The sequence below is a fragment of the Corapipo altera genome, unplaced genomic scaffold (genome assembly GCF_003945725.1).
Source record: "Corapipo altera isolate COAL_440 unplaced genomic scaffold, ASM394572v1 62, whole genome shotgun sequence".
NCBI lineage: Eukaryota > Metazoa > Chordata > Aves > Passeriformes > Pipridae > Corapipo > Corapipo altera.
In genome coordinates, this window is record NW_020884894.1 from 3,019,813 (window position 1) to 3,044,897 (window position 25,085).

General features: G+C 37.2%; 1 protein-coding gene across 1 annotated transcript in view; it reads left to right on the forward strand.

The window, feature by feature from the left end:
- The window catches only part of ITFG1 (integrin alpha FG-GAP repeat containing 1), a 72,733-nt gene that overhangs the window by 24,746 nt on the left and 22,902 nt on the right, over nt 1-25,085 (forward strand). The window contains exons 9-12 of the mRNA XM_027647027.1: nt 10,810-10,904; nt 17,585-17,757; nt 24,486-24,636; nt 24,940-25,048. Coding sequence (XP_027502828.1) covers nt 10,810-10,904; nt 17,585-17,757; nt 24,486-24,636; nt 24,940-25,048 — 528 coding nt within the window. The remainder of the gene's footprint in view (nt 1-10,809; nt 10,905-17,584; nt 17,758-24,485; nt 24,637-24,939; nt 25,049-25,085) is intronic.

Sequence of the window (25,085 nt, forward strand, 5' to 3'; positions counted from 1 at the left end):
GGGGCTGCAGATTTGGAGTTCCATCACCACTTTTTTTAATGCCCTGCTCTGCTAATTATCATCAAAGTCATAACCTGAGCACTAGTGTGAGGCAACAGGGGAGCAATCTCTAGCAAGGATGAATATCATGGGAGAAAGTGTGCTCAGAAACTAAAGAAATGCCTGCAAATAAATGTAGAGGGACAGCAGAGGGCAAGGGACCACCAGTATCAGCTGTGGGAGGAGATGCTGCCTTTCTAAAGTCGTTGTTCTGAAAGGTCTCAGCTCCTTCATCTCTAGGACAGAACACCCAGATGGTGCCATATGAGGGTCTTGCCTCTCCCTGAACCACTACACACACGCTGTCAACTTCATCTTCATTACAGATCACTCCAATTGAAGGATGGGAAATGGTTTAATGTTTTTCTGCCTAATTTTCCTAAGTAATTGAAGAGTGCTGTAAATGTATCTGTGTGCTTTGATAAAGGAACAAGGTTGATTCTTACAACTATGATTTCAGATCAGGGTAGGAGATGGAGTAGAGCATCAATTTTTTTTTTCTTCCCATTTTTCTAATGCCAGTTTAAAATACTCAGGGCAACAAAGAGTTACTTTTTCACTGAACCAAGTTTTAGAGAATATTGAAGTGAATATGGTAACTAAAACAGCATATATGAGTAATGAAGGGATATAATCCTAAATTCCATGTTCTCTATGAAATGTAGTCTGAAGGAAGTTTAATAATATCCCACCATCAAAAAATCCTCTTACACCACAATAGTTGGATGTAAGAGTGCCTATACAGAAAATGGTAGGAGGAAAAAAAACCTTTAAATACAAAGGAGGTTTGTAGTTGAGTTCTGCTGATGTTTGTTTTCATTCTGGTATTTTTTGTTCTGCATCAATCTAACAATAAAGTGGCAAAAGGTCACATTACAGGTATAACACTCTCTCAGAGTAACAGCATTCATCCCTGTGCTGTGTCTGCTTACACACAGATACTTCAAAAGGCAGACTTTTATCCTAGAGCTTCTGCCTGTAGTGAGCTAAAGGCAAAGAAATGTATTGCTAGAAATGGTTTGTTAGACTTGAACGTCTCCTTTTTTCACTTTTCTGTTTCAAAAATGATGGAACAATGATTGTTGTGAGTCCAAAGTAGTTATGACGGTTTGCAAAGAGTTATTTGCTATCTGTAATGGGGCCTGAGGGAGGTTTCGTTGCACAACAAATCAAAATACCACAACAAAATGGAAAATGAGATGTGTGAGAAGGTTGTGCTGCCTTCCACCTAAGCAGGTTTTGCCAAGCTGTGTGTGCTGCAGAACGTGCCGTACGCTCGCGCTCTGCTCTGCGCAGCCATCCCATCTTGGCACCGGGACACAGCTGCTGGGACTAGAAACACGTTCAAACACAGTCACAAGCCTCTTATGCTCTTACTTCTGTGTTGCCAGCCTCTATTTTTCTCCCCCTTTCTTGACATTTTCTGTACCTCACAGCTGATGTGCCAGCTTTGCCATTTGCTAAAGGTCTCAAAGGATTCCATATCTGTGCTTTCTCTCTCTGCCACTTCTCATTTACTTAACTTTGTGCATATTGGACCCTGGAATGATGTCAGGTCCAGATGTGAGTTTGGGGTGTGTCACTTGGGCTGTTACCTTCTCATTTACACCCACCCTTCCATTTGTACCCTGCTGCATTCCTGCAAGAATCTGATTTACTGATCAGACCTTCATCTTAGCAAAATGAGCATTGTTTCAAAAGGTGGCTTTGTCTAACATTATTTCCTGCTTCCAAAAATTTTATTTGAAATACCCTTTCCAGCTGTAAGTCATTTGTAAAAAGGGGGAGCTTTGAATAAGATCCTGACTGAAAACCTCTAAAAGCACCTGATCTGGGGTAAAATTTCCTTTCTTAAACTAAGCAGGTCGAACAACAGCTATCAAGTAGAAATTATTTGGATAAGTGGAGTTGGAAAAAACAGCAGTTAGGTGACTCATGAGAAGCTGTCACAGATGTTGGTATAATCTCAGTACCGAGTGTTCCTAAGTACTGAAAAAATAAAGATATATTTTTTCATTAAAAAGATACACAAATGTATGTTTGTATGCATCTATATATGGCTGTGTATATTTTAATGGAAAATCATGCAAAAGCACGTGTGTACATATCAATACATTTATGGTAATGGAGTAGACCTTAGACTTTATGTCCAAGCTGGAACCTCTGTAATAAGTAGCACTTCCCCCTGTTATGTGATAGCAATGATTTGTACATTAATCTGACCAAAGGACAGGGAACAATTGATAAATTTGTATTGCTCTTCTAAAAATAAATCAGAAATGCTTTTTGACATTTATTACAAATGGCATTTCAATTGATTAAGGTGAGCAGAGTTGGGCACTAGAGAATTTTGCACTTACTTGGCTGACACATTGCTCCAAACAAGTAAGAGCTCTTCATTATTACTTTCCCTATTCTTCTCATGTCACTATGGTAATTGCAGTGCAGTGGTTGCTATAGCAAAAATGATTAATCCTCTGTTGTTGTTATCTCTGTGCTCACAGAGGCTTTTTATAAGATCTGCTTGTACTGTCTTTAGAGGAAATCATAGATGTTGTCTAGATTCTTGATAAATACTTGCAAATATTTTTTAATAATTGTCATTTAAAATACTGGGAAACATTGCATTTTTAAAGAAATTTAAGGATTGTGATGGGACAATATGAAAATTACCTGGTTTTGGGGGGGGACAAGATGAATGTGAACCATGTTATGGACACACAAACCTGCTGTTTTCTTGTTAGTTTGAAGATTAATGACATATGTCTTTTAAGTAGTGACTCAGAAACAATTAGCACAGGATATTGTGCCGTTTATACAGTCCATTAATTCATTTTTACAGGAAATTAATGTCATAATTGCTATTTAACTGTTATAGGTTCAATTGGATAGTGGAGTTTGATAGATCATCCTTTGTGATATCTGATCTAAGAATGTAAAAGTTTGATTAATCAGTCATTGATTTTGCTTAGTTAAGGTAAAGAACTTTGTTGTGGCCTGAATAGAAAGAGTAAAAATAGCTTTCTGAAATCAAACTGGATCATACTGCTCATGGTGTCCTTGTAAGTAAACACTACACAACTCTTCCTTTCTCCAGGTAGCATTTAGCCAACTCAGTTCTCTAGTTTTTTGTTGCCAGTTGATTCCTTGGCTGCTGCTGAGTCTTTCTCTTCTCTAATTGATAAAGTTTGCCTTCACTCCTACTATGACACTTGCTTTTTGACAAAGTATGGATTGGGATTGGTAAAGTTCTGTCCAAGTCCTTCAGAAACCTGAACTCAAATTTTTCTCATATTTAAAATCCAGTTATCCAAGTAATAATCCTAAGAGAATCTTCTCTGTTCTCCTGCCTACCAAATAACTGAACTGTTTCACATATGTTAACTACTTTTATGACGTGGTAGAAATTACCACTTTTCTTGTAGGAAATAATAGCTCATTATTGCCAGTTAATTATGTTGAAACAGGACAATATAGTAGTGCCTAACCTTTGGGTTTTTAGAAACCATACATTGTACTGTGCAAAATGCATTTCATGGAAAGATTTTTGTTTAAAGTAGACCTTTATTATCCTGCAGCTGATGGTACCTTAAATGCACTGCTTTGCTGCCTGCAGTTGCATTTTGAGTTTGTACCTTTTAGTTTTGCCTATTGGCTTCATTTTAGCATCTGAATTTCTTTTTTCTTCAGAATGTTGCATTCTCAGATTTAGTTGCAGTGTATCAAAGGAAAAAGTTAATGGTACATTTCAGTAAACAACCCTTCTCCTTTGAGCAGTGCCTTGTGAAAGTACACAAGTGCTCCTGTAGTCAAAAAAGGGATTCTATAAGAACCTTAAGATGCAGGAAGACAATACTGCTGTGTTTGAAATGCTCTGCATATGAGGAAGACTCTTGTTACTGTGATCAGTTTGGATGAAAAAGATATAAAAACTGATGGAAATGAAGAATTCTGAGAGACTTTAGATATGGAAGGGGTTCTTTTAAGTAACAGATGCACTTCAGTTCATCTGAAACAGTAGTGCATAAAGACATACCAAGTTAATTGAAATTTTGAGTTCATGAAAGTGAATTTAGGAGCTAAGTCTGCCTTATTTGTTTATTGGTAACCAGCAATCCTGTTCAGTGATACCTTTTTGTCTTAATATGAGTCCTGTTTTCTAGATTTGTATCTTTTTGACAGTTCTTTCTAGAAAAAGATCCTGTGTTGAGTTTAGTTTGATATCTCTGTTACTCCTTTGCAGTTCCTTTAAAAAAACAAACAAAAACCATAACAAAACCCCAAACAAACAAAGAAAATGTAAACTTGTTACAAATAGATGCCATTGCTCTACAGATTGTACCCATCTGACTGCCTTAGTAACTTCACCACTGTTTTTTGCACTCATGGTGTGCATCGAAATATAGGACAGACATTAAGTTGAACCCATTGTGTAAAGTCCACGTAGAAAACTGCTGAATACAATGGTTTCAAATTCTTCTTTCAAATTCATCTCTGAGCCCTTCAGGAGATTATTTTTCCATGCATCTCATCCTTACTGTTTGTCCCTAGCACATACTTATTGAATATATACCATCATTTCATATTATTCCTTTTGCTGTTCAAAACACTGCCTTTCCTGTTCCTTAAGGCATCTGTCCTGCTGTGACATCCTTAGAAATCCCCCATTTCTGAACAGTTTCTCATCCCTGAGTTGTAGCTGGGTACAATTGTACCTATGGTGGTATGGAAAATCCAAGAGATATTTTTTATTTTCCCTGAACTTGTACAGGATAAATAATATAATACAGATATTGTTGGATTAAATTGTCTAATTTTGCAGGAGCAAAATATTTTAGAGTGTTTTGGCACCTGTGAGAGTGCTGAGTGATGGGCTGAGACTGGCTGGAGTTACAGCCTTAGATGACAGGTGCTACTCAGTACTCTTAAATAACTTTTACGTGTTCTTGATTCCTTCCAAAATATAAACATTACTTCTGTTATTTCTTTCTCTCTAAGTCTTTATTAGGACTTGCATACAGTGAGATATTTTTGTCCACTTAGCTTTAAATGTCATTCCCAAACAGTGTCCATTTCTGAGGGGGGAATATTGGTTTCCCATATTTTGCCAAAATCTTTCACGTGCTGCTGACAAATGCTGGTATCTCCTGGGAAGATGAGTTGCTGTTGCTTCATGTAAAGTTTGTCCAAGGGGCTTGTAGATTTAAGAATTACTTTACTTTCTTTCCAACAGTGAATTTGGAGGAGTGGTGCATGTGCCACCTGCTTATTCATTCCTTGTTGAACAACTTCATCTCTTTAGGACTGAATTTTTCTTTGGCAGTGTTCCTGGTTGATATAATAGGAACTCTCAACCCAGGTTGAGTTGACCCAAGAGAGGCACTCAAGTGGCTTGCCTTGATTCCTGTTATCCTCTTCATTTGTCAACACTTGGAGATTTGTTGCCATGTGAGCTTTTAACATGTGTAACATCAGAGAAGTGCAAATGGCTCACCCAGATTTGGGAGTGTCTATTTTATATGAAACACTTGGAACAAGCAGCTATCAGCAGGAAACTGCAACAGAAATTTCAGCAATGCTTATTGTTTGGGGGGGAGGTGTTCATATTTTATTTAATATAGTTTCTTTTTCCTACTTGTATTCTGGTTAGTCCTGGAATTTCCATTTGAGACAGAAGACAGCACTGTTGGCTCCGGTGCAGCCTGGAAGTGTCTGTGTGCAATTTGCTGGCACGGTGCATTTAAATGCTTCTCCTGCAGAGGAACTGTGAATATGAATTCTTTGGAAGGATGTAGACAGACTTGGAGTCAGAATTGATTTAGTGTGAAGGAGAGGGTTATAAGGGTTTCTTTAATGTCCACAGAACTTTGAATCATCTATAAAAGCTCTTTACATCTGTTTTTTTGAAGTTATGATTCACATTTTCTAAAAGCAGCTGACATTGATTGTTTTAATAATGTGTAATTATCCTAGTAATTCATTATAATTGTGTCTCATCATGACCATCTTGAACACCTAAAGGCAGAGAGTGACAAAAGAATTCTAATGATTTTATTACTTGAGAAGATAGATTTAAGATAATCAGCTTTCAAACAAACCTTTATTTGATTTGAATATCAAACTCAGTTGTACTGATTGTAAGCTTCTGACCTGCCCCAGAAGGGTGGTTTTTTTTTAGCACTACCCTAACAAGGCTTTTTCCTCCTTATCCTCTTACTGTTCTTCAGAACTGTAAATGAAAGGCTCATGAAAAAGGAAAATGAGAACTGGACAAAGACAAGAGGGAGAGATGTGAGCAAGCTAAATGTATGGTGAAAGAAAGAAAAAGCATATAAAGCTTCATTAGGCTGTATTGTATTATACAAGAGATGCCTTATCCTTATTTGGACTTACAATCAACAGCAAAGAAAAACTTCTTGGCTTTTATTGTACTATGATGAGGATTTTTGTTTCTCACCGTTTTCAAGAGAACTGGGGAAAGTGCACTGGGAAAGGTCTGTGATAATACAGGGACCACGGCTAGTTCTGAGTGTGTCTTCTCAAGAGAGAGCAGTAGATTCTCAAGGCATGAATGAGAACTTTGTGGTACATGAAGGGTCTTGGTTTTTTGTTGCATGAGTTTTAAAATTATGAAAGCTGGACTGTTCTCACTGTATTAGTCTGTACAGTTAGCTTTTCTCTATTTCACAGAATAGTTAGGGTTGGAAGGGACTTCTGGAGATCATCTAGTCCAACCCCCAATTTTCCAGAAAACAATTTCTTTTTATTTACCATAACTGTAATAAGTTATAGTAATTAGTCTAAGATCTAAAAAAAAAAACACAAAAAGTTGATTCTATTGTTTGTTTTTAAAGGAGCAGAAGTAAAATTACGCTGTGGGAGAACTACATAGCATTCAAACTATAAAAGGATTTGGATCATACACCCACCAAAAGCTGTCTTGCTCTTCATAACTACAGCTTTATCTTTCATATTATAAACCAGGTTTGAAGTGAGAGATCACGGTACCTGTCATCTCCCCAGGTTCCATTTGCCTTGGAGAGTCCAAGTTGGAAAGTGCATTGCACAAATATGTGCAGTGAATCTAATAACCCTTGAATCAGGTTGCAAAACATCACTTTTCTGACACCTTTTGGTATGTTTTTAAAGGAATTTGAACTTTTGGATTGAGGGTCTTTTGCCTGTATTTGCTCGTGTTAAATAAATTTATAAGGATGTTTGCTTTAAAAGTATCTCTCCAATATCTCTTGATTTGGGAAGAAGTTACTATGTGTGGATTCTTTTAACTTTTTGCTATTTGTGGACTCAGTTTAAAGCACATGCTTATACTACATTCCCTCAGTATTGCATTTGGAACATGGAACAATTTTTAATAACATTATGTTGGTTTTAATCTGATGTACAAGTTGTTTTCTTGCACATCAAAGCTTGTGCTTTCTCAATTTCACTCAAATTTACGTTTAAAATAGGCTGGAAATACTTGAGCTACGTGTTTTTTTGCAAGTGTCAGCATTCACAATCACTGTTAAGATTTCAGCTGCAAGTAATTTCTCTGGTTCAACCTCTCTGTGCAAGGTGCTCCCACTGATCTGCACCAGCCATGGCTTTTGGGGTACTTTTGGTTTGGATTGGATTGGCAGGCCTTTGTAAAGATGGGCAAAGTGCTGGAAAGAATCCATGGCTGTTCTTTGAAATATAGTGAACAGGCAGTTGTAGGTAATGATTCTCACATGATTTCTAGATGGCATAAGACTGCTAATTTTGTCTTTACGTATTTAGACATAAGTACAGGTTTGCAGGTGATGAGTATGTGGGACTGTTCTTTTTCTAGCCTTTTCCACTGCCTATAAAACTTGATCTTATTAACCATGTAGTTCCTTAGTATCACTCTAAAGCAAGAATTGTGTGTTGAGAACATGCTCATTAACAGTTGAGTTTTTTCTTTGTGTGTCAAAGATGCTCTTAAGCTGAGCAGTGATAGCAAAGGACATTTGGAGTTTGGAGTATTTGGCCACATCTACTACTACAAATGATGCTGAAATTACAAATAAGAATAAGCTTGAAATTTTCCAACAATTTGGACTGAGATCTTTTTAAAATCCATACAGTAATAGAAAGACTAGTAGACTCTAGGAACTGAGTGAAGAGTACAGAGAATCTCCAGAAATAGATTTCCTAGGTAGACCTAGGCTGAAGGAGATTATTAAAGACATGTTATGCAAAGTATTTTTTATAAATATTTGAAACTACAGTAGGTCTGGTGGGTTCATCCAGCCATTGTCACCAATGCATGTTTGGTCATGTGAATATCTAATTACACTGAGCAATGTGCTAATGATACTCTTTTTGAATTTGTCTTCCTTTTCCTTTGTGGAGGAATTCAAATTCAATATCAGAGTTTGTAATTTATCTGGAACACCTGCATCTGGTGTTGGTGATGGCTTTGTGTCTAATTATGTGCAAGTTCTGTCCTTGCTGTCCTATGGATTGCTTATTCTTCAGAGTTCCAAGGTTGTTTTTGTCAATATACTGAACTGCTCCTGAACATTAATTACCAAGACTATCAAACTGAGTTATTGGCATAACAAGATGAATGTTTGCAATATAAGTAGAATCAAACATTTTATATTCTCCTCTGCTCAATAGTGTAATTTAAAATGAAAACATCCTTGTCCTTGTCCCTTTCTGAAAAAGAGGAAGAAGAGAGTATTTGAAGGTTCTTTGTCCTTGTGCGTTATTGAAAATCTTCTAAGATTACTTCAGGCTGAAACTTTTGTAGAAATGTGATTAAAATATTAGGGCTTAAGTTAAATTTCATATTCAGAAGACAGATTTCTGCAACTTAATTCTATTTTAGCAAACCCTTCAATATTCCCATATGATTTGCAAACTGAACACTTTCTTCCATTTATGTTTAGAAAAAGCCTGCAGTCCAACATTTAATCTAGTTCATGTAAGCAAAGATTCAAGTAACATGTTTTAATTGTTGTTCTTGGATGATGCAGAAGGAAAACAAACAGCTTCAAAAGTTGGAGCTGATTTCAGTCTGGTCAGATTTGGTAGCTGCTACGTTGATTTCTGTGCTCAGTGGTAGGTAATTCCCTCTCCCGACTCTTGGGGTGAGAACTTACTGGATTTCTATCACTTAGGCTACTCCACATCCTAAATTGTCTATCCTTGATAACAGAGCTGCCATGAGGATTTGGGAGGGGTTTAGTGGTGAGGTAGAATAATTCATAAGGCAGATGGGATGTAGGAGGCCACTAAAGGCTTGGCTTTATCACTTGGAGATATTTGGGGAAGTCTGATATTTTCATCACTCCCCCTCCCCTTATAACCCTACTTTCCATCTCCCAACTTCCTGATAAAATAAGGGAAGGACCTAGAAAATATGACTATGCATAGATAGATAGATAGATAGATATACACACACCTCCTAAAAGGAGGCTCAGTTTCCTAGAAATATAAGTTGGCAGGCTGAGAAAGCATTTCTTGTAGTGCAGGTGAAGTATGACAGAACTCCTAGGCTGTGTTCAGCAGTATATTGGAAAATTGATAAGGTGTTTAGTGACTTTGGCAGATGATCTAGTTTTTGCATATTAACTAAGGAGATTTCAAGTAATTTTACCAAATCCACTTGCCTAAATAAACTGGTTTGGGTTTTTTTGCAAGACAAAGCACTGTGTATGCCTGCAGCCCTTAGATTCTCTCAGTAACATTTGCAGTTCGTACAGAGATCCATTTCCCACCATGTTCATAGGTTACATTTCTGAAACATGAGCTTTGATTTTACAGCCTGCAAAAGTGGAGTCCCTGGGATCTCCCTGAGCTGGGGCATTCTGTCTCTTTGGCAAGGCGAGGTTGGTTAGAATCAGGACTTGCAGTGGTGGTTATTAATTCAGCCGTTCTTGCTGCTGCTTTTTGGCATTTCCATTCAACTCCCCTCTGTGTTCCTCCTTCTCAGCCCATACAGGTGGTGGCCTGTATCCCAGTGCAGAGGCAGCATCTTTTGGGATGTGCTAGGCAGGGCTGCAAGGTCAACATGTGAACACAGGGATTTCTCCTGGAGTAGATAATGAGCAGTAAATCAATTATTACTTTTTTTTCCCATTATATGCTCTGTCAGAATTCTAGATGCAAATGGACATTGCTTGTTTAAACATTAAAAGGTCATTATTCTACCAGAGGTTTTGGAAATACATGGATTAAAGGCATTTGAAGAACATTTTTGAAAACCTGTTATTTACTCAGATTTACCTAATTCTGTAAGCCTGGGATTTATTAGCCATTGTGTTAAATCAACTTTCTAACGTTGTTTTTTATGCTAAGTACAGATTAAGATATTACACATGAACTCATGACTCTTCTTAAGGTCTTGCTGACAGCACAAGAGTTTAAAACTAGTTCAGAAAATTAAATGAGTTTGTGTGGTGGACTTGTGATGGCAGATTTGTATTAAAGGTAATTTTCTTCCCAACTGAACAAAGGGATTGATTAAATTACTAAGTACCTATTCTTCTAAATATGTCAGTAAAATTTAAAACTTTCCCTGTATTAAGGGCCAAGATGAAAATACGTCAGCAAAGGCAATCTTTAAACAAAAGATCCAAATTAGATTATTAGGTTAAGGATTTTGAATGGGTCCAGTTTATCTCATGTAATTTTTCACATCTAGAACAGTAATAAATTATTCAAAGCTGATTACTTCTTGTAAACAGGGTTTCTGAATTTGCAAATACAAAGCTGACAGGGTTTTTTTCCCTTTGACAGATGGGGACGGACAAAGTGAACATTTATTACCAGTTTGCGAAGATGAAACATGTCAAAGAAGTGCCATCTACCTAACTAAGCTGGGACTGGATCAGGTAATGTGAGTTTGGAATAGCACAACCCAAGGAAAATACCGTGCTTTATTAAATAATATGAAATAGAAAAACTGTTTTTCGGGAAAGAAATGAAATTTCCTCACCTGTAATTATTGAATACAAGAGACTTTTATTTATTTATTTGTCTGTTCCCTATCTGAAAAATGCGGGTTTGGTGGAAGAGGTTACATACCTAGAATTCTTTTTAATGAATAATTCTACTCAGGAAAATGATGAATGCTTCTGAGGAGTTTCTTGATTGCAAACCACTGCGTTCTAAGCACTATAATTGCCCCAGCATGAGATGAAAAACAAGGTTTGTGTTAAGAGTTGGAAACAGATCTAATTAACTCAAATAAGCTTCTTTAGTTTAACTTCGGGAGTTCTTTTATAGTAAAAATATATGTATACACACATACACATATATACACAGTTGAACCAGCCCACACCTCTTACCCCTTATTTCTACTTTGTCTTTGCTTGAAAAAAGTGATATACAAAGACTTTTTTTAGGCTGTGTATCTTCAGAATTGGGCTTCTTTTAAACTACTGCAGACTCGTTTGTTCATGACACTGCTGGCTTTGAGGGACATGGTCATAATTCATGGAGCAGCTTACTATATGTTCATTTATATAAGTGTGTGATAATCTGGTTTAAGTATTTACAGTGCCCTCATTTATAACAAAGTTGCAGCATACAGTAAATTAACCAAATGTTTGTTGAATGCCTTAATAAATGTTTTACTAAATTCATGTTTATCAATGTTTATCATGTTTATCAATGTGAACCGAAAGGCCAAGGTGAGGTATAAAGTACTTGTAGCTGACAGGAAAACCCACTGTAGTGTACTTACAAAAATTTACAGTGTGTGCCACACATGCTGCTAGCAAGGTTATGAATTACTGGTTATTCCCTTACTGACAAATTAAAAGTAGAATTTTGTGCTGTTAGTAGTACCCTCTCTGATCTATAATTCAGAATTTATCAGTGAACTTGTTACAGTCTGTAGCCCAAGTTTCAAGTGTAGATTTTCTCATTTAAAGAATCAAAATGTATAGAACACAGGCTATATCACACTTTCCTGCTAGTGAGGAAAATCACTCTATATTGGAAAGGAAAGCACACAGCTTCCAGTCAGGTCAGGAAGAATAACTGGGATGGAATATACCATCAGTGTAAGACAGAGTAACTATAAATTTGGCAATTTATCTCTTTTAGCCCTCTGATCATGGCAGCTCTGTTCTCAGAAATCATGTTTTGCTGTGCACACTGTGTTTGGTTGGTTGTGAGTTGTTGGGTTTTTGTTTTGTTTTGGATTTTTTTTCTTACATTCATTCCCTGTAAACACAGAATACAGACAATAGATGATAGCATTGCTAGAGGCACAGTGTTACAGGGGAGTCTGAGTTATGGGCCATAGCCTTTGTATTAAGCAAAGTGGCTGCTCAGGTCATGATATCTGCATTGCTTCTGGTTCTCTGGATGAGCACATCACACCGGTTACATCCTGTAATGGGTGAGTAGCTGGGGTGCTCTTTGTCAAAGGACAACTGCTCTTCAGCTCTCAATTTAGTTACTTACTCTTGATAATATAAGAATTAAAAGGCAGTCGAGTTTTTCTGCTCATGTAAGTTTGAGACAAATATTGTAAATTAAAGTAATTTCACTGTAGAAAATCAACCCCACACAAACAGCTGGTACCACTGGAAGATACAAAGCTGTTGGTTACCTGAGAGTAGTGGATGGCTGAGGGCCAGTTCTGTTATCTGTTGCTCAGGGTACCTTTCTAGAAGGAAGTGATGCAGCAGTGGCAGAGGAAGGTGTGGGTCAATTTGCATAATATCAGAATTTTTCCAAAGGAGAGTCTGTTGTTGTTACCTGCTCTGAAGTAACATTCCATATAGACAGTTTTATCTTCCTTCATTATTTCATTTTTTATAGGAGTAAACTATTTAATTACTAATACATGAAATTTTTAACTTATATTTAATGTATTTACTTAACTTAGCAATTTCACTGTGTAGTTTCAATTTTATAAAAACTTCCAAGGTAATGACTTTTGAAATAAAAATTAGCAGCTAAATATTGTCACGACATTTTAAAAAGTGAAGAATCCAACAGATTCTCACCCTACTAGGAAAAAAAGTATTAAAATGTATTAATACTTACCTAGAAACTTTAAAGCAATTTTCTCTTGATATTTTTAGAATGACTTTTTAATTAAAAATGACAGTATCAAATGGCATGCAATAATGACCTGTTCTGACCTAACCTTTTGAAAGAATTCTATCTAGAGTACTCTTTTCTTGCACTCATCTGGAGCTGATGGAGCTGCTTCTCTTAAAACATTTTCTCTTTTCTGTTCTGAAACAGTGGATAGTATCAGTATCCTCATTCCTGTGTCTGCAGCTTTTCCCATGTGTTGCAGGCTTCTTTCAGGTAGAAATCTATTCAAACGTGAATTCCCATATTTATTTTGAATGTTTAATTTCACTGAATTTGGTCACTGTGAGATGAGATGACCCAGCTTCCAAGTTTTGACTAAGTAGGTTAATATTCATGAGAAATCTAATTATTTATTCTTTGTAAGTATTAGAACTATCTCAGATAAAATTTTCTTCTTTTGGATCATGGAGCAGGAGTAAAGGCCAACAAAATACACACGAATGACATTAGGAGATACAGACCTACTAATGTTTTAAAGGAATGTGAATGTTTCCATGGCAACAGCAGAATTGCTGTCAGATCTGAAGTGGGATCCTATACACTGTTTCAGATTATGGCAGGTGTTAGGACACCTCAGACTTCTTTTAATTCACCTACAGTCTAATCTGAGAAATGTTTTAATGTCCCTGGTACTATTTATTGTAGAAACTCTAGGTACTGTGATATTCTTAGAGATGACTAATCCTTCTTTTAATTTTGCCAGGTATTTGGTATGATTTTTCATTTGTTTCCTGAGGCAAACAGTATTATTTCAGTGCCTTCATTTGAAAATTTCTTTGTGGGCTGGATGATTCTTATAACCTTTCTCTGTATAATGGAAAGGTTATAGCTTTATTCCTCTTGGAAATCTAGCAGCTCTGAAGTAGGACACAGTGGTGCATCCTACAGCAAACCCCAGGTCTTTGTGGTGTCATTCCATAGGGTAGAGAGGAATGTTACAGCATCGATCACCAGCTGCACTTGGTCAGTGCCAGAAGTTTTTCCTCATTCTTAATAACAGTTTAAAGAGGGGTGGGGTGGATTCAGCTGCTGTAATTGTCATAAATCTCAGGTTCTGCAAGATCCTCTCATCATTCCTAAGTTGCTCATCTTTCTCAAAGCAGCTGTGGGACTGTGAGCATTGGTTACTTTTTCCTGTGATTCTGAATCAGTGTTGGGAGTCATCATCTTCTGGGCTTTGAACACCATATTAATGGCGTAAAGTGTAGTAATTTACTTAGTTTATTTTTATGTAATAGTGGCTGCTCAACTGTGGAAGGGATTCAGGTGACCTTTGTAGGCACTGAAGGCCTGATGCATCCTGAAATCGTGGGACTGTTTGTTGTGTGCAGCTGAACTACAATGCACGTGTGCTGAGAGAGGGAGCCCCAGGGAAAAGGGCTGTGGCTGGGGCAGCTCTTCCAGGCCACCCTTGATGCTCATCTTTCTATAAGGTGGAATAATGCTTCTCATGTAAAGTAGGAGAATCCCTGGCATTTCCACAAAATGTATTGGCCAAGAATGGGCACCAATTTCCAAACTTCCAGACTGGGTGGCCTGAAATCGGGCAGCTGGCAGGGGGTGGGGTTTGTGTTTCACAGGTTTCTGGATATAGTTTAAAAATGCACATGTTAATCTGACAGTTTTGGCTCAAAGACCTGCTACCAGGCTTTGAAGCCAGAGAAGTGCCTTTCCTAATGTATTGAAGAATGGGGACTTTGCAAGAAATGATCCCTTTTTTAGTGAAGTGGGGTGAATGCAATGAGTTTTAAATGTTTCTCAAATACTCCAGACATTTTTCAAAATTAAAAAGATGTTGTTTTCACAGGGCAGTAGTAAAGCATTCTCTTTTCTCCTTGTTGAAAAACAAATATTTGAAGAGCTTAAAAACAAATTTTCAAACACTTAAGTACTTATCCCTTTTTAGCCACAAAATCATTAATTGAAGAATCAAAAATATCTATATAAATGTTTTAAGTAATTATATTAGTGACATGCAGTGGAATTTAATAGAAAGTGAAGAAGTAAATTTGATTTCTCTGGCTGAATTTTATGCGTTCCTTTAGAATTTCTTTTAGATACTCATTCTATTTTTCAGTCTATTTTCATCTGAGCTGTGTAGCAGAAATCATATGATCAGAAAACTGGAAAAAATAGCTTTGTGTGTCCTCATTATACCCACCTATTTCTATCTTAGAGTGAAAGAAAAAAATTGGTTTTAGTCTTTTCCTATTAAAATAGCAACAGCAAACATGAAGCTTAAAGTGTCTGGATTATCAAATACAAAAGAAGTAAGAGATTTATATTGTTGACAAACACATTTTCATTTTTTGCCTTCTGTAGTGAAATATATGTCCTGAGGCACATGAACAATTAATCTTGCATTACATTACACAAGGCTGCAGTTCATAATAGAAATATTCAAAATGAGTCTCACCAAAAGCGTGGATTACTCTGCATTTGAAGTGTCAGTTTAAACAGTTCCATGTGGTGCTGGAATGTGATCTGGTTGTGCAGTGAACAACACTGATGTTCTGGAGGTGTTACACAACTGCTCTTGTGAACAATCCCACGACTGGTTGAGCAGGATGGAGGGATCTGACTCCACGGCACAGGCGGTGCTGATGTTCGGTGGCAACTGGTGATGTTTTGTTCACCTATTGTTTTATATTTGATTGTAGACCTTAGGATTGTAAAATTGCTTTCTATGGCTCACTCTGAATAGAATAAAAAGAAAATACCAATTCATATTTGTGCCTAAAACTTCATTTTTAATTTTTTTTCTTTAAAGTAGTGTTACCGTACGTGGGAACATTCAAAAAGTATATGATGGATATAATTGGATTTCACTGCAATGACTGTGTGAATGATACCATGTAAAGTAAAAGCTATATTATATTTCATGGTTCTGATTTCAATCAGTGTTCTTCAGAATTACAGTATTTGCATTAATATTGTATCATCTGTCTTTTAAATGACAAATAAGTGCTAAGAAATCTTGCCTTTTGAAAAATTTCCCTCGGGTTGAGTCTTTTTCTTCTTTTCTGTTTCATAGATTTTTTTTTTTCCAAACCTTACAGTAGCCAAACAGACATGTGTATGTCACGGGGTGTGGGGTCCAAATATGTTTCATTTCAACTTTGAGTTTTCAGCAGAAGTGCAGTAGATCATCACTGCAGTTCAAATGTCGTCACTTACGTGGGCAGACTTGCACTGAGTGTGTGCAGTGTTGGGCAGAACTGTTCCAGACTTCTAAGCCACTTGTGATATCCAAACCAAGTTGACCTTAATGCACTTCTTCAGTAATTTTGGGGGCTTCTCTGATATGCCTGTGGTTGTATGTAATCTTAAGGGACCAGTCAAGTGTCACACACCATTGCCATGTGGCAGGAATGTTGTTGATTACTGGACTGCGTTAGTGAGGGAGTCTTTCCACAGCAGGAAGTGATACTCATGGATCTCATTCTGGTTCCTGAAATAGCTAAATTGAGGCTTGGATGAGAGACATGTAAGATCTGTTAAGTGCTTTTGATGTTGGTGACAGTGACCCTTCTGTCCTTTTGAAGGCATTGACAGTTAGTTGACATATAAAATTACTTTTGACTTTAAAAATGGCACTGAATTTCTCTGTAGCATTGAAATATTAACTCTGGTACTTCAGTTTCATACTAACTTGTGAAATTACTTTGATTTTAATTAAGATAAGTTACTATTTAGCACCTTTGCAACACTTCGGAAAGTAAGTGCATTTCTTGTCCTGGAGAAATTATATTTTGCATTTCTTTTGTACTTTCAGTTTGATACTTTAATCTTAATTTCTTATCAAACATTTCAGTATCTGATGCTGCTGGGGAGATAGGAGGGGAATTAAAGCTCTTGAACTTCTAAAAATCCATGAATAATAGAATCATTTGAGCTGAAATGAACCTTAGGAGATCCAGCCTCCTGCTTTAAGCAGGAGCAACACTGAATTCAGATACGAACTGTCCTGAAGCATACTGATAGTATCCAGAAATTTTGATGAGGGTGCTTCAGTCCTCCAGCTTTAATGATGCCTACTGCTTGCAATTCCAGGGGAAAAAAATGAGACTCAGGATCTCAAGGCCCTGATGGTTTGGGCTTATCTACACTTAAGAATTAGTATAGATTCCAGGCAAGCCTGAATTTCAGTTAAGGTGTTCCTGAATATCTCCGTATACTGGATACATTCTAAAACACTTGTCCTTTATTCTTACAACCTTAACTACATTTTCCTGTTCAGGGATAATTTCATGCATAGAAATTACTCAGATTAATTTTTTCATTTGGTGACAGATTTAGGAAATAATCCTTATTTCCTCTATGGAAATTTGTAAATGGCTAAAAACCCTGATGAAGTTCAAAAAATGTCAGCTGTTTTAAATAGAATTACCTTGTTTAAATAAATAAAATGGATTGCTTTATCTAACTGTTGTTTTTTCGTTTTATTTTACAGTGGATTCCTGTCTTGCAGGACTTCAGAAATAAAGACACAGTCTGGGGCTTTGTACCATATCAGAATGACAAATCTTCAACAGAAATTTCATTTCCAATTACACTTCATATTGGAGATTACAATATGGATGGCTACCCAGATGCTCTTGCTATACTAAAGAACACTTCTGGAAGGTAGAGTACATGCAAACCTAGAAATAAAACTAGCAGGTGCATGTTCCATCATCAGTCATACAAATTACTAACTTCAGTGCATCTCATTCATTTTAACTAGTGAACAAGACTTTGATCTCTGTTAAGTGTTTCTCTTTGTAAAAAGAGACTGTGACTCCTTGTGAGGAATTGCACCAGGGACTGGAGCATGAGGCAGCATTTTAGGTGCTGATTCTCTTCCTTTTCTTTCTCAAATCATCTTCTGTAAAACCCTGATTTCAGCTTTCAGTGCTGACTGGTAACACCAGGCTGGAGAGTTGGGGAAACTGCTCCACGCTGTCACATGGAGTGAATGCTGACTGGTGACTCTGCTGAAGAATGCAATAGTGGTTTGTCCCTTTTGAAAGACACAAAGTTTAGATAAACCTAATAATTTACCAGTGGTTCTTATACTGTCCAACTTTAACTGAAAATAAATAGCACACACATCCAACCTCCCTCCCCCACCCCCAAAAGGAGCTTCTAACCCTTCCTATTAAATTTGTCAGTGTAATCTTTGACCTCCCTTTTTTTTTTCTTTTTTTCTTCTTTACTTGCTTTCCCAATATTTTGTATTGCTACCAGCTGGTGCTGTATGATAGAGGGCATGTAGGGATGCTTACAGGGGGACTATTGTACCGTGAGGAGTTAGTGATCCACATAACAGCTGACCCGAGGAGGTGCATCCCTGTGCTGTGCCACGGCTCCGGGATAAACGCGGCTGATCGTGACGGAGGAGCCTGTGGGCAGCTCTCACCTGGCACCTGCTGATGGCACTGCTGGCATGTCCTTATCGTTACCTTGAAGTGAAACAGCGTGTTTTCATGTGAACATCCTTTTGCTTGACAGTAGGAATGATAAATAGCTTGTTTATTCTAAGGAAAACTTAAAAGAGCTCTGGAGACCATGATGCCAGTGAACCTCAGTACAGACAGGAGATGTGCAGCGTGCTGTGCCCTGACTAGAGTCTGTCTGATGCTGCACAACTGGTTTTCTCAGCATCTGAAGAAATGTAAGGTTATTTATGCTATTCCGTTTTTCTTCTTCATGTCATCGCTTGTAAAAGGTATTTTAACCAATACCTTATGTATTGGTTAATGTAATGGAGTCTTAATATCTTCCTTACTACAACCTTTGACAAATACTTGCACTAGTGCATCACAAGGCAAAACAGTTCTGTCTTACAGGTGTATTTATTGTCTTCCTCTGAATGGTATTTTGGATAAGCTTGGGTGCAGGTTCACACTTTGAATTCATGAGGAAAAGAACTGAGGAGCTCACTTTGATGCTTCAGTCAGTGTATATAAAAGAGAATTCAGTGCTGAAGTCCAGGAATTCAATTCAGATCTTCTAGGGGTTGCCTAAACATGAGTCACCCACTGACATTTTTGTGTTAGAGTTCTTCAGATGCTGACACACACCTAAAAATGACCCAGTTTGAAGAGTAACATACTTGTATTCAGCCTGCGTGCTGTGATTCAGAGACAAGGCTGTGAGCAGCTGAGCTCTGTCTCTGTAGCTCTGAGCCTTAAAATAACCAGCAGAGCAGGTGTTTTGTTCAGACATGGCAGACGAGAAGGAGGATGCTGTTACTGCCCAGGACTGGCATAGCAAAGTTAAAGCTCTCAGGCCCTGAATGGCAAGTTTTTCACTCCATACCTGCCTCAGTTGGGAGTTTGCATCTTCTATTCAGCAGTCATTGAATAAAGACTGAAAAGAGTCAGAGAGCAAACTAGAGCCAGTGTCTTTCCTTTGCCATAGGAATACTGTGACATCAGGAAAGTTGTTGTCTTTGGTTTTACTGAAGTCCCAGAAATCTTGTGTTTTGAGCTATACATACATAGGCTGTCTTCTAGTGTGTGTCCTGATAGCTACTGCACTTCAGAAGGACTGCCTGAAGATTTATGGAGCTCAGAAATTTATTTTAAGTTATTTTATCTTTTAAGATTCTTAGGAGCCTCTGTCCTCTGGCTGGTGTAAGATTATGGCAATGTAATATCATGTAAAAAAGTTTAAAATAGTTTGTAAATAGTTACTCCTGTAGAAGCCCAGGAAGTTACCTATGTCTCGTTGCAATGAAGTGCTGTGATACACTTCTATCTCTATTCTCCCTGCTTCTGAAATTTTTGCTTATTCAACTGAGTGCATTTAAAATTAATTTGAAACTTGACATAGAAGTTGAGTGACACAGTAAGGCATAAGGACTGAAGGTACTGGCAGATGATTTGACAAGTTATTGAAAGGGAGGTTGAGGAAGATGAGGAAGTCTGGCAAAAACAGAGTAACTAACCTAAAAAAGAAGAAATGCATTACATGTTAACATTGTATCTGTCCAATATTTGTAGAAAAGTAGCAGAAACATGCTTTGTACTTTGGGATGGAAATGAAAGGCACTTTTTTTTTGCACTCACTATGGAATGTCACATTCATTATTAATTCATTGTTTCTGAGAGACTTAAGCAAATACTTCCTTTTAAAATGTGTAACTGGGTCACTGATTGGAGAGAATTAAAACAGTGTGGGAATTAAATTAAAAGCTGTCCTTAAATTAGAGCAAATTAAAATGAAAACCTTATTTAATCGATTTTAAACACTTCTGGATCAAGCTGTTTATTTCTTTCTCTGAAGCCTTTCATGCTACATCTACAGATCTAATTTCAGTGATTGATTACTGTGATTAAATGATAAAAGCATTTTTGTAAACTCTTGACCTCAATCTGTGCTGTCGTCTGGGAAGCCTGGTTTCTAGTTGCTGTCTGTAACATCAAGAAGTTAAAGGAGGCAGAAACAATTTTGTTCATCTGAAAATATACCCATATGTGATAATGGAAGAATTAAAATCAATTTTATGCTTCCATCACAATTCAGGAAAGTACTTTCAGATCAAATCCTTACAAATACCTACAAAAGACTGAAATACAGATATAAGGGTTGGACATACATCAGTTTACTGTCCTGCCATGTGGGCAAGTCAGGAAAATGAGTAATAGCTTCAAGTATTCTCAGAGCTATTGTAGAATTCTGCTGTTTCATCTCCTGCCATATCCCTTTGATTTCAAATTACTGTGTGTAATATTCTGATGTCATGGAGACCTTCCTTGCCAGCAACAACAAAAAAATGGAATCTCACTTGTGTTTGCAAGTGTTGAGAGGGTTTGAACCCAGAGAATCAATAAATTCCAACAGGTGGAGATGCTAAATTCACAGTAGATTCTTACATGTTTATATGTTCAGTATGTTTATATGTTCTTTTAACTTCTGACTTGAGTCAAAACCTGCACATAAGAATTCAAGTCCAGAAATTTTTCTTCAGGCTACATACATACATGAATTCTGTATTAGAAGTGATGTGTGTATATAGAATAATAATAAGTGAAGGGATTTTATCAGTAATTATTAATTAGTTCATCTGTACTTCCTGTCTTACATAAATGTATTCATTTTTTCACATGCTGGGTTTTTTTTAATTGACTGGTGGCATTGAAAGTGTAAGTTACTGTATATGAGTTTATAAACACCTTTCTCCCATCTAATTAGATGAAACAAATTTTGTTTAACACTTGTTTCCAATTAGATGCTAATAATTGGCATCTTGCATTGCAAACATGTAATCTAAGTCTTTTCAATTCCACTCTTACTCAAAGGGAATGTTTTTCACTGGTAAAATTGGAAATACCTTATCGCTGTCTGACACTGTTGATAAATAACAGTAAAGACTGAAACTTGGAGATGAAAAACAACTGGATATGGACAGTTTAACTTTTGAGTATGATGGACTTCTAGAAAGTTTTCTAGGTGTTCATGCTCAGTTTTAAATTAATGTATATGTATTAATCCTTTATATGAAAGGGCTCTTATTTGACCAAATTATCTCTTCCTAAATCATTGTTAGTTGTCACTTGTCAGAATTAAGGTTGGATAGAGGACTTCTCTTAAATGTAGGATTGATGAGCACCTTGTAATTGAGCAAATCTAAAAAGCAGAGGCAAATTCAATTACTTTGAATGTCTGGAGTGAGATATAAGTCATCTCGATGTCCCCAGTATAACTGTAAATGAACTAACCTTAAACTGACAGCATGAGAGATGTATGAAATTAGTAGTAAATATTTAATTCTAATTGCAAAGAAATATGGTAATATAAAACTGAGATAAGTCTTCAGTCTTTCTTTGATGTTAAGCCCCACTCATAGTTATTTACCTTGAAGCATAGATGACTTTGGTCAGAAGGTTCCAAATTGTAGACAACTCTATCCCAAAGTATCAAGTTATGCAGGAAGTAGAAAATTTAGCTGCCATTCTGCATTGGTGTGTATACCTAAATAATTAGAGGGCTGCAAATAGCATGTGAAGGGCAGAGTTCTTTTGCTCTCTCTCTCTTGTCAGTATTGAAGCTGAATTGTTTGGTATTGACTCCTGTACATTTGAATAGCACCTTAGCATTGATTTTTAAGGTTTTACCATTACAGCAGTGTCTGTCTTTATAGGCTTTCAAGGGCATCATTTTCAGGATGCAGATGATCATCTTCATTACAGGGAGATTTTTACTGATGGTAAATCTTCAAAATTTGGTTCAAAATAATAGGAAGGTCATAAAGTTGCTCTTATTAGTTGTAGTATATAGGAGAAATAAAGCGTGGAGGTAGATACTTTGATTCTAGGGATGCTTCTCTATTAAAGGTTTAAATAATACAAGGATTCAACTGGCAGCTCATAGGCTAAATACAGATGTCAAGAGTTCTTCCAAGAGAGAATTGAAGAGGTGAGGAGGCAGCAAAGAGCTGATTGCTCTTCCTTCTGCAGACAATAAGGCCCTGCAACTCCCTGTTGCTGCTGCACGAGCCACACACCAAGATTTCCTCCTCCCTTGCTGAGATGTAGCACGTGGGACAGGAGGTTCTACATCTATGAATTTATTTATTTCCTCTACAAGATGGCTCTTCTACAGTGCACTTCTTGGGTCTTCAGCATCTGTTTAGGTTTTGACATTGCTTTTTATTTCCTACTGTTTGTCTTCTGTTTCTCTTGTTGATACAGAAGGATGAAGGAAAGTGGCATTTCCATGCTCGGAGCTACTTTGATTAATGTTTTTCTTTTTTCTCATAGTGCAGATGCAAGGAAAGGAAATAAAAAACGTTCCTGTAGTAAATAAACTTCTTGTGTCGATCCATTCACAAGGCTTATAATTTAGATTTGAACAATACTCTGTACACAGAGTGTAAGGCAAGCTTGACAGTCTTTTGTCTTTTAAATAACTATCATCCAGATAATTTCTAGCAGTTTTTAAAAAATCTGAACTGAAAGAATCTTCACGAAACTTCCTCCAAATTTTAAAAAAGTGTATGTCAAGAGATGAAAAAGAGAAATTGAAACAATTTCCTTTGCTCAGGTTGTCACAACTTGTAGTTGGCTATTCTGATGTAGATACTTAGGTAACACATGAAATGAATGTGAGCACTGAAGACTTTCAAATTATGATTCTGAGTTCTCAGATACAGATAATACAACATCTTAAATGTTGCAGATTACCCCATTTCATTTTGGCCGTGCATTAATTCAAGTAATTTTCCTAAGGAGCAGTGCCTGTGTGTGTGCATGTTTGTGACTGTGCATCCTGGAGGCACTGGATGCCACTAAGACACAGAGAACCCCCTTGCTGTCCCCATCCATTCAGCAGCATGTCCAAGGTCACACTGAGGACGTGGTTTGGTTGTTGCCCTGGGCTCTGACACGCTCAGCTGGCTTTGCAGAGCACTGTCTGCTCTGGCTCCTGGCTCTGCCCCCAGAAGGAGAGGAGGAAACTTCATCTATTGCCATTGCCAAGGCAGTGATGGATTCTAGCTGGCTCCCAGGATACAAACCTGCCCAAAGAGTTGGACTCCTGCTTGGTAAAGTCTGAAGGTTTTCCCAGTTCCAGTAGCACTGATAAAGTCTCAGGGACAGTGTGTAATAGTGCTGATCATCAGCCTCCGTGTGTGAACCTCGTGTGTCCCACTGACCGACGGCGCCTATTCAGTATAGTCTTTACAAGGGACATTTTTCTCCACTAGACCAACTACTCTGGTTCGTTTCTTTGCTCCTTGTTTCAGTATTGCAGCCTGTCTTTGTGTCTGGATTCATTATACCTCAGCAAATGCCCAGTTTGGTTTTTCTTATCCTATTTTTACTGCGCTATTCGGCTGGGGTTTGTGGTTTATATTTTACTTTGAAACCATGGAAATCATACCAATAGAGATTTGCTTTAATCTTACATTTGTTTAAAACATCATGCAACATGTAAGAAAATTTATTAGTGGAGCTGGGATGGGAAGAGATTGTCATAAAATAATGAAAAAGCATGGACATGTTTTGAATAGTGTTTAAGCTGCAGGACCATGGAGGGATTAAGGAAAATGGCTGATAAGTGCACTTGTACTTGTTTCAAAATAAAGTAAGGCTATGTTTAGTCCTTTGAGTGGATGGTAATTAAATTATTCCTGCTAATTTGGACCCATTTATTTAGTGTATTCATTGTTTTAAATCAGGCACAACATAATGATTGTCATTCTGTCTGTAAAGTTCTTACGGATTTTCAAGTATCCAGGGGCTGCTAGCTTTGTTATTATATTTAACCCCAGCACACTTAAACTATTTAATTACAGTATTTTTGTAATGTCTGTTATTTAGATTTTATCAATAATAAATTGGTTTATATACATGTGTGTTTTACAGCAATCAACAAGCATTTTTACTAGAAAATGTCCCCTGCAACAACGTGAGCTGCAAGAGTGTCCGTCGCATGTTCAAAGTGTTCTGGGAGCTCTCAGATCTAAACCAGATCAAAGACGCAGTGGTAGCGACTTTCTTTGACATATATGAAGATGTAAGTTCAGCTCTTTACCCAGGAAACAGTCTCTGTGTGGCTGTGCCTGTCCCTGTGCCCCGGGAAGGCTGCTCTGCACGAACATTGGCTTTGCAGCACATGATTACCTGGGGGTGGACCACTCTGTCTTAAAATTAGGATTCTATTAAAAGATTTTTGAAAGATATTAAAATTAGTAAAGTTGTAAACTTTGCTGCGCAGTATTTTTTTCTTTGTGTCTCTAGGAGAATTGGTTTGCTAAATTTGGATGTTACTGAGAGTAAATAAGCATTCTAATGTAAACTTGGGGTTTTTTTCCTCTAGGGAATCTTGGATATCATTGTGCTAAGCAAAGGCTACTCCAACAAGGACTTTGCCATCCATACATTGAAAAATAACTTTGAAGCAGATGCCTATTTTGTTAAAGTTATTGGTAAGTTATCACTGTATAATCAAGTCAAAATGGGATG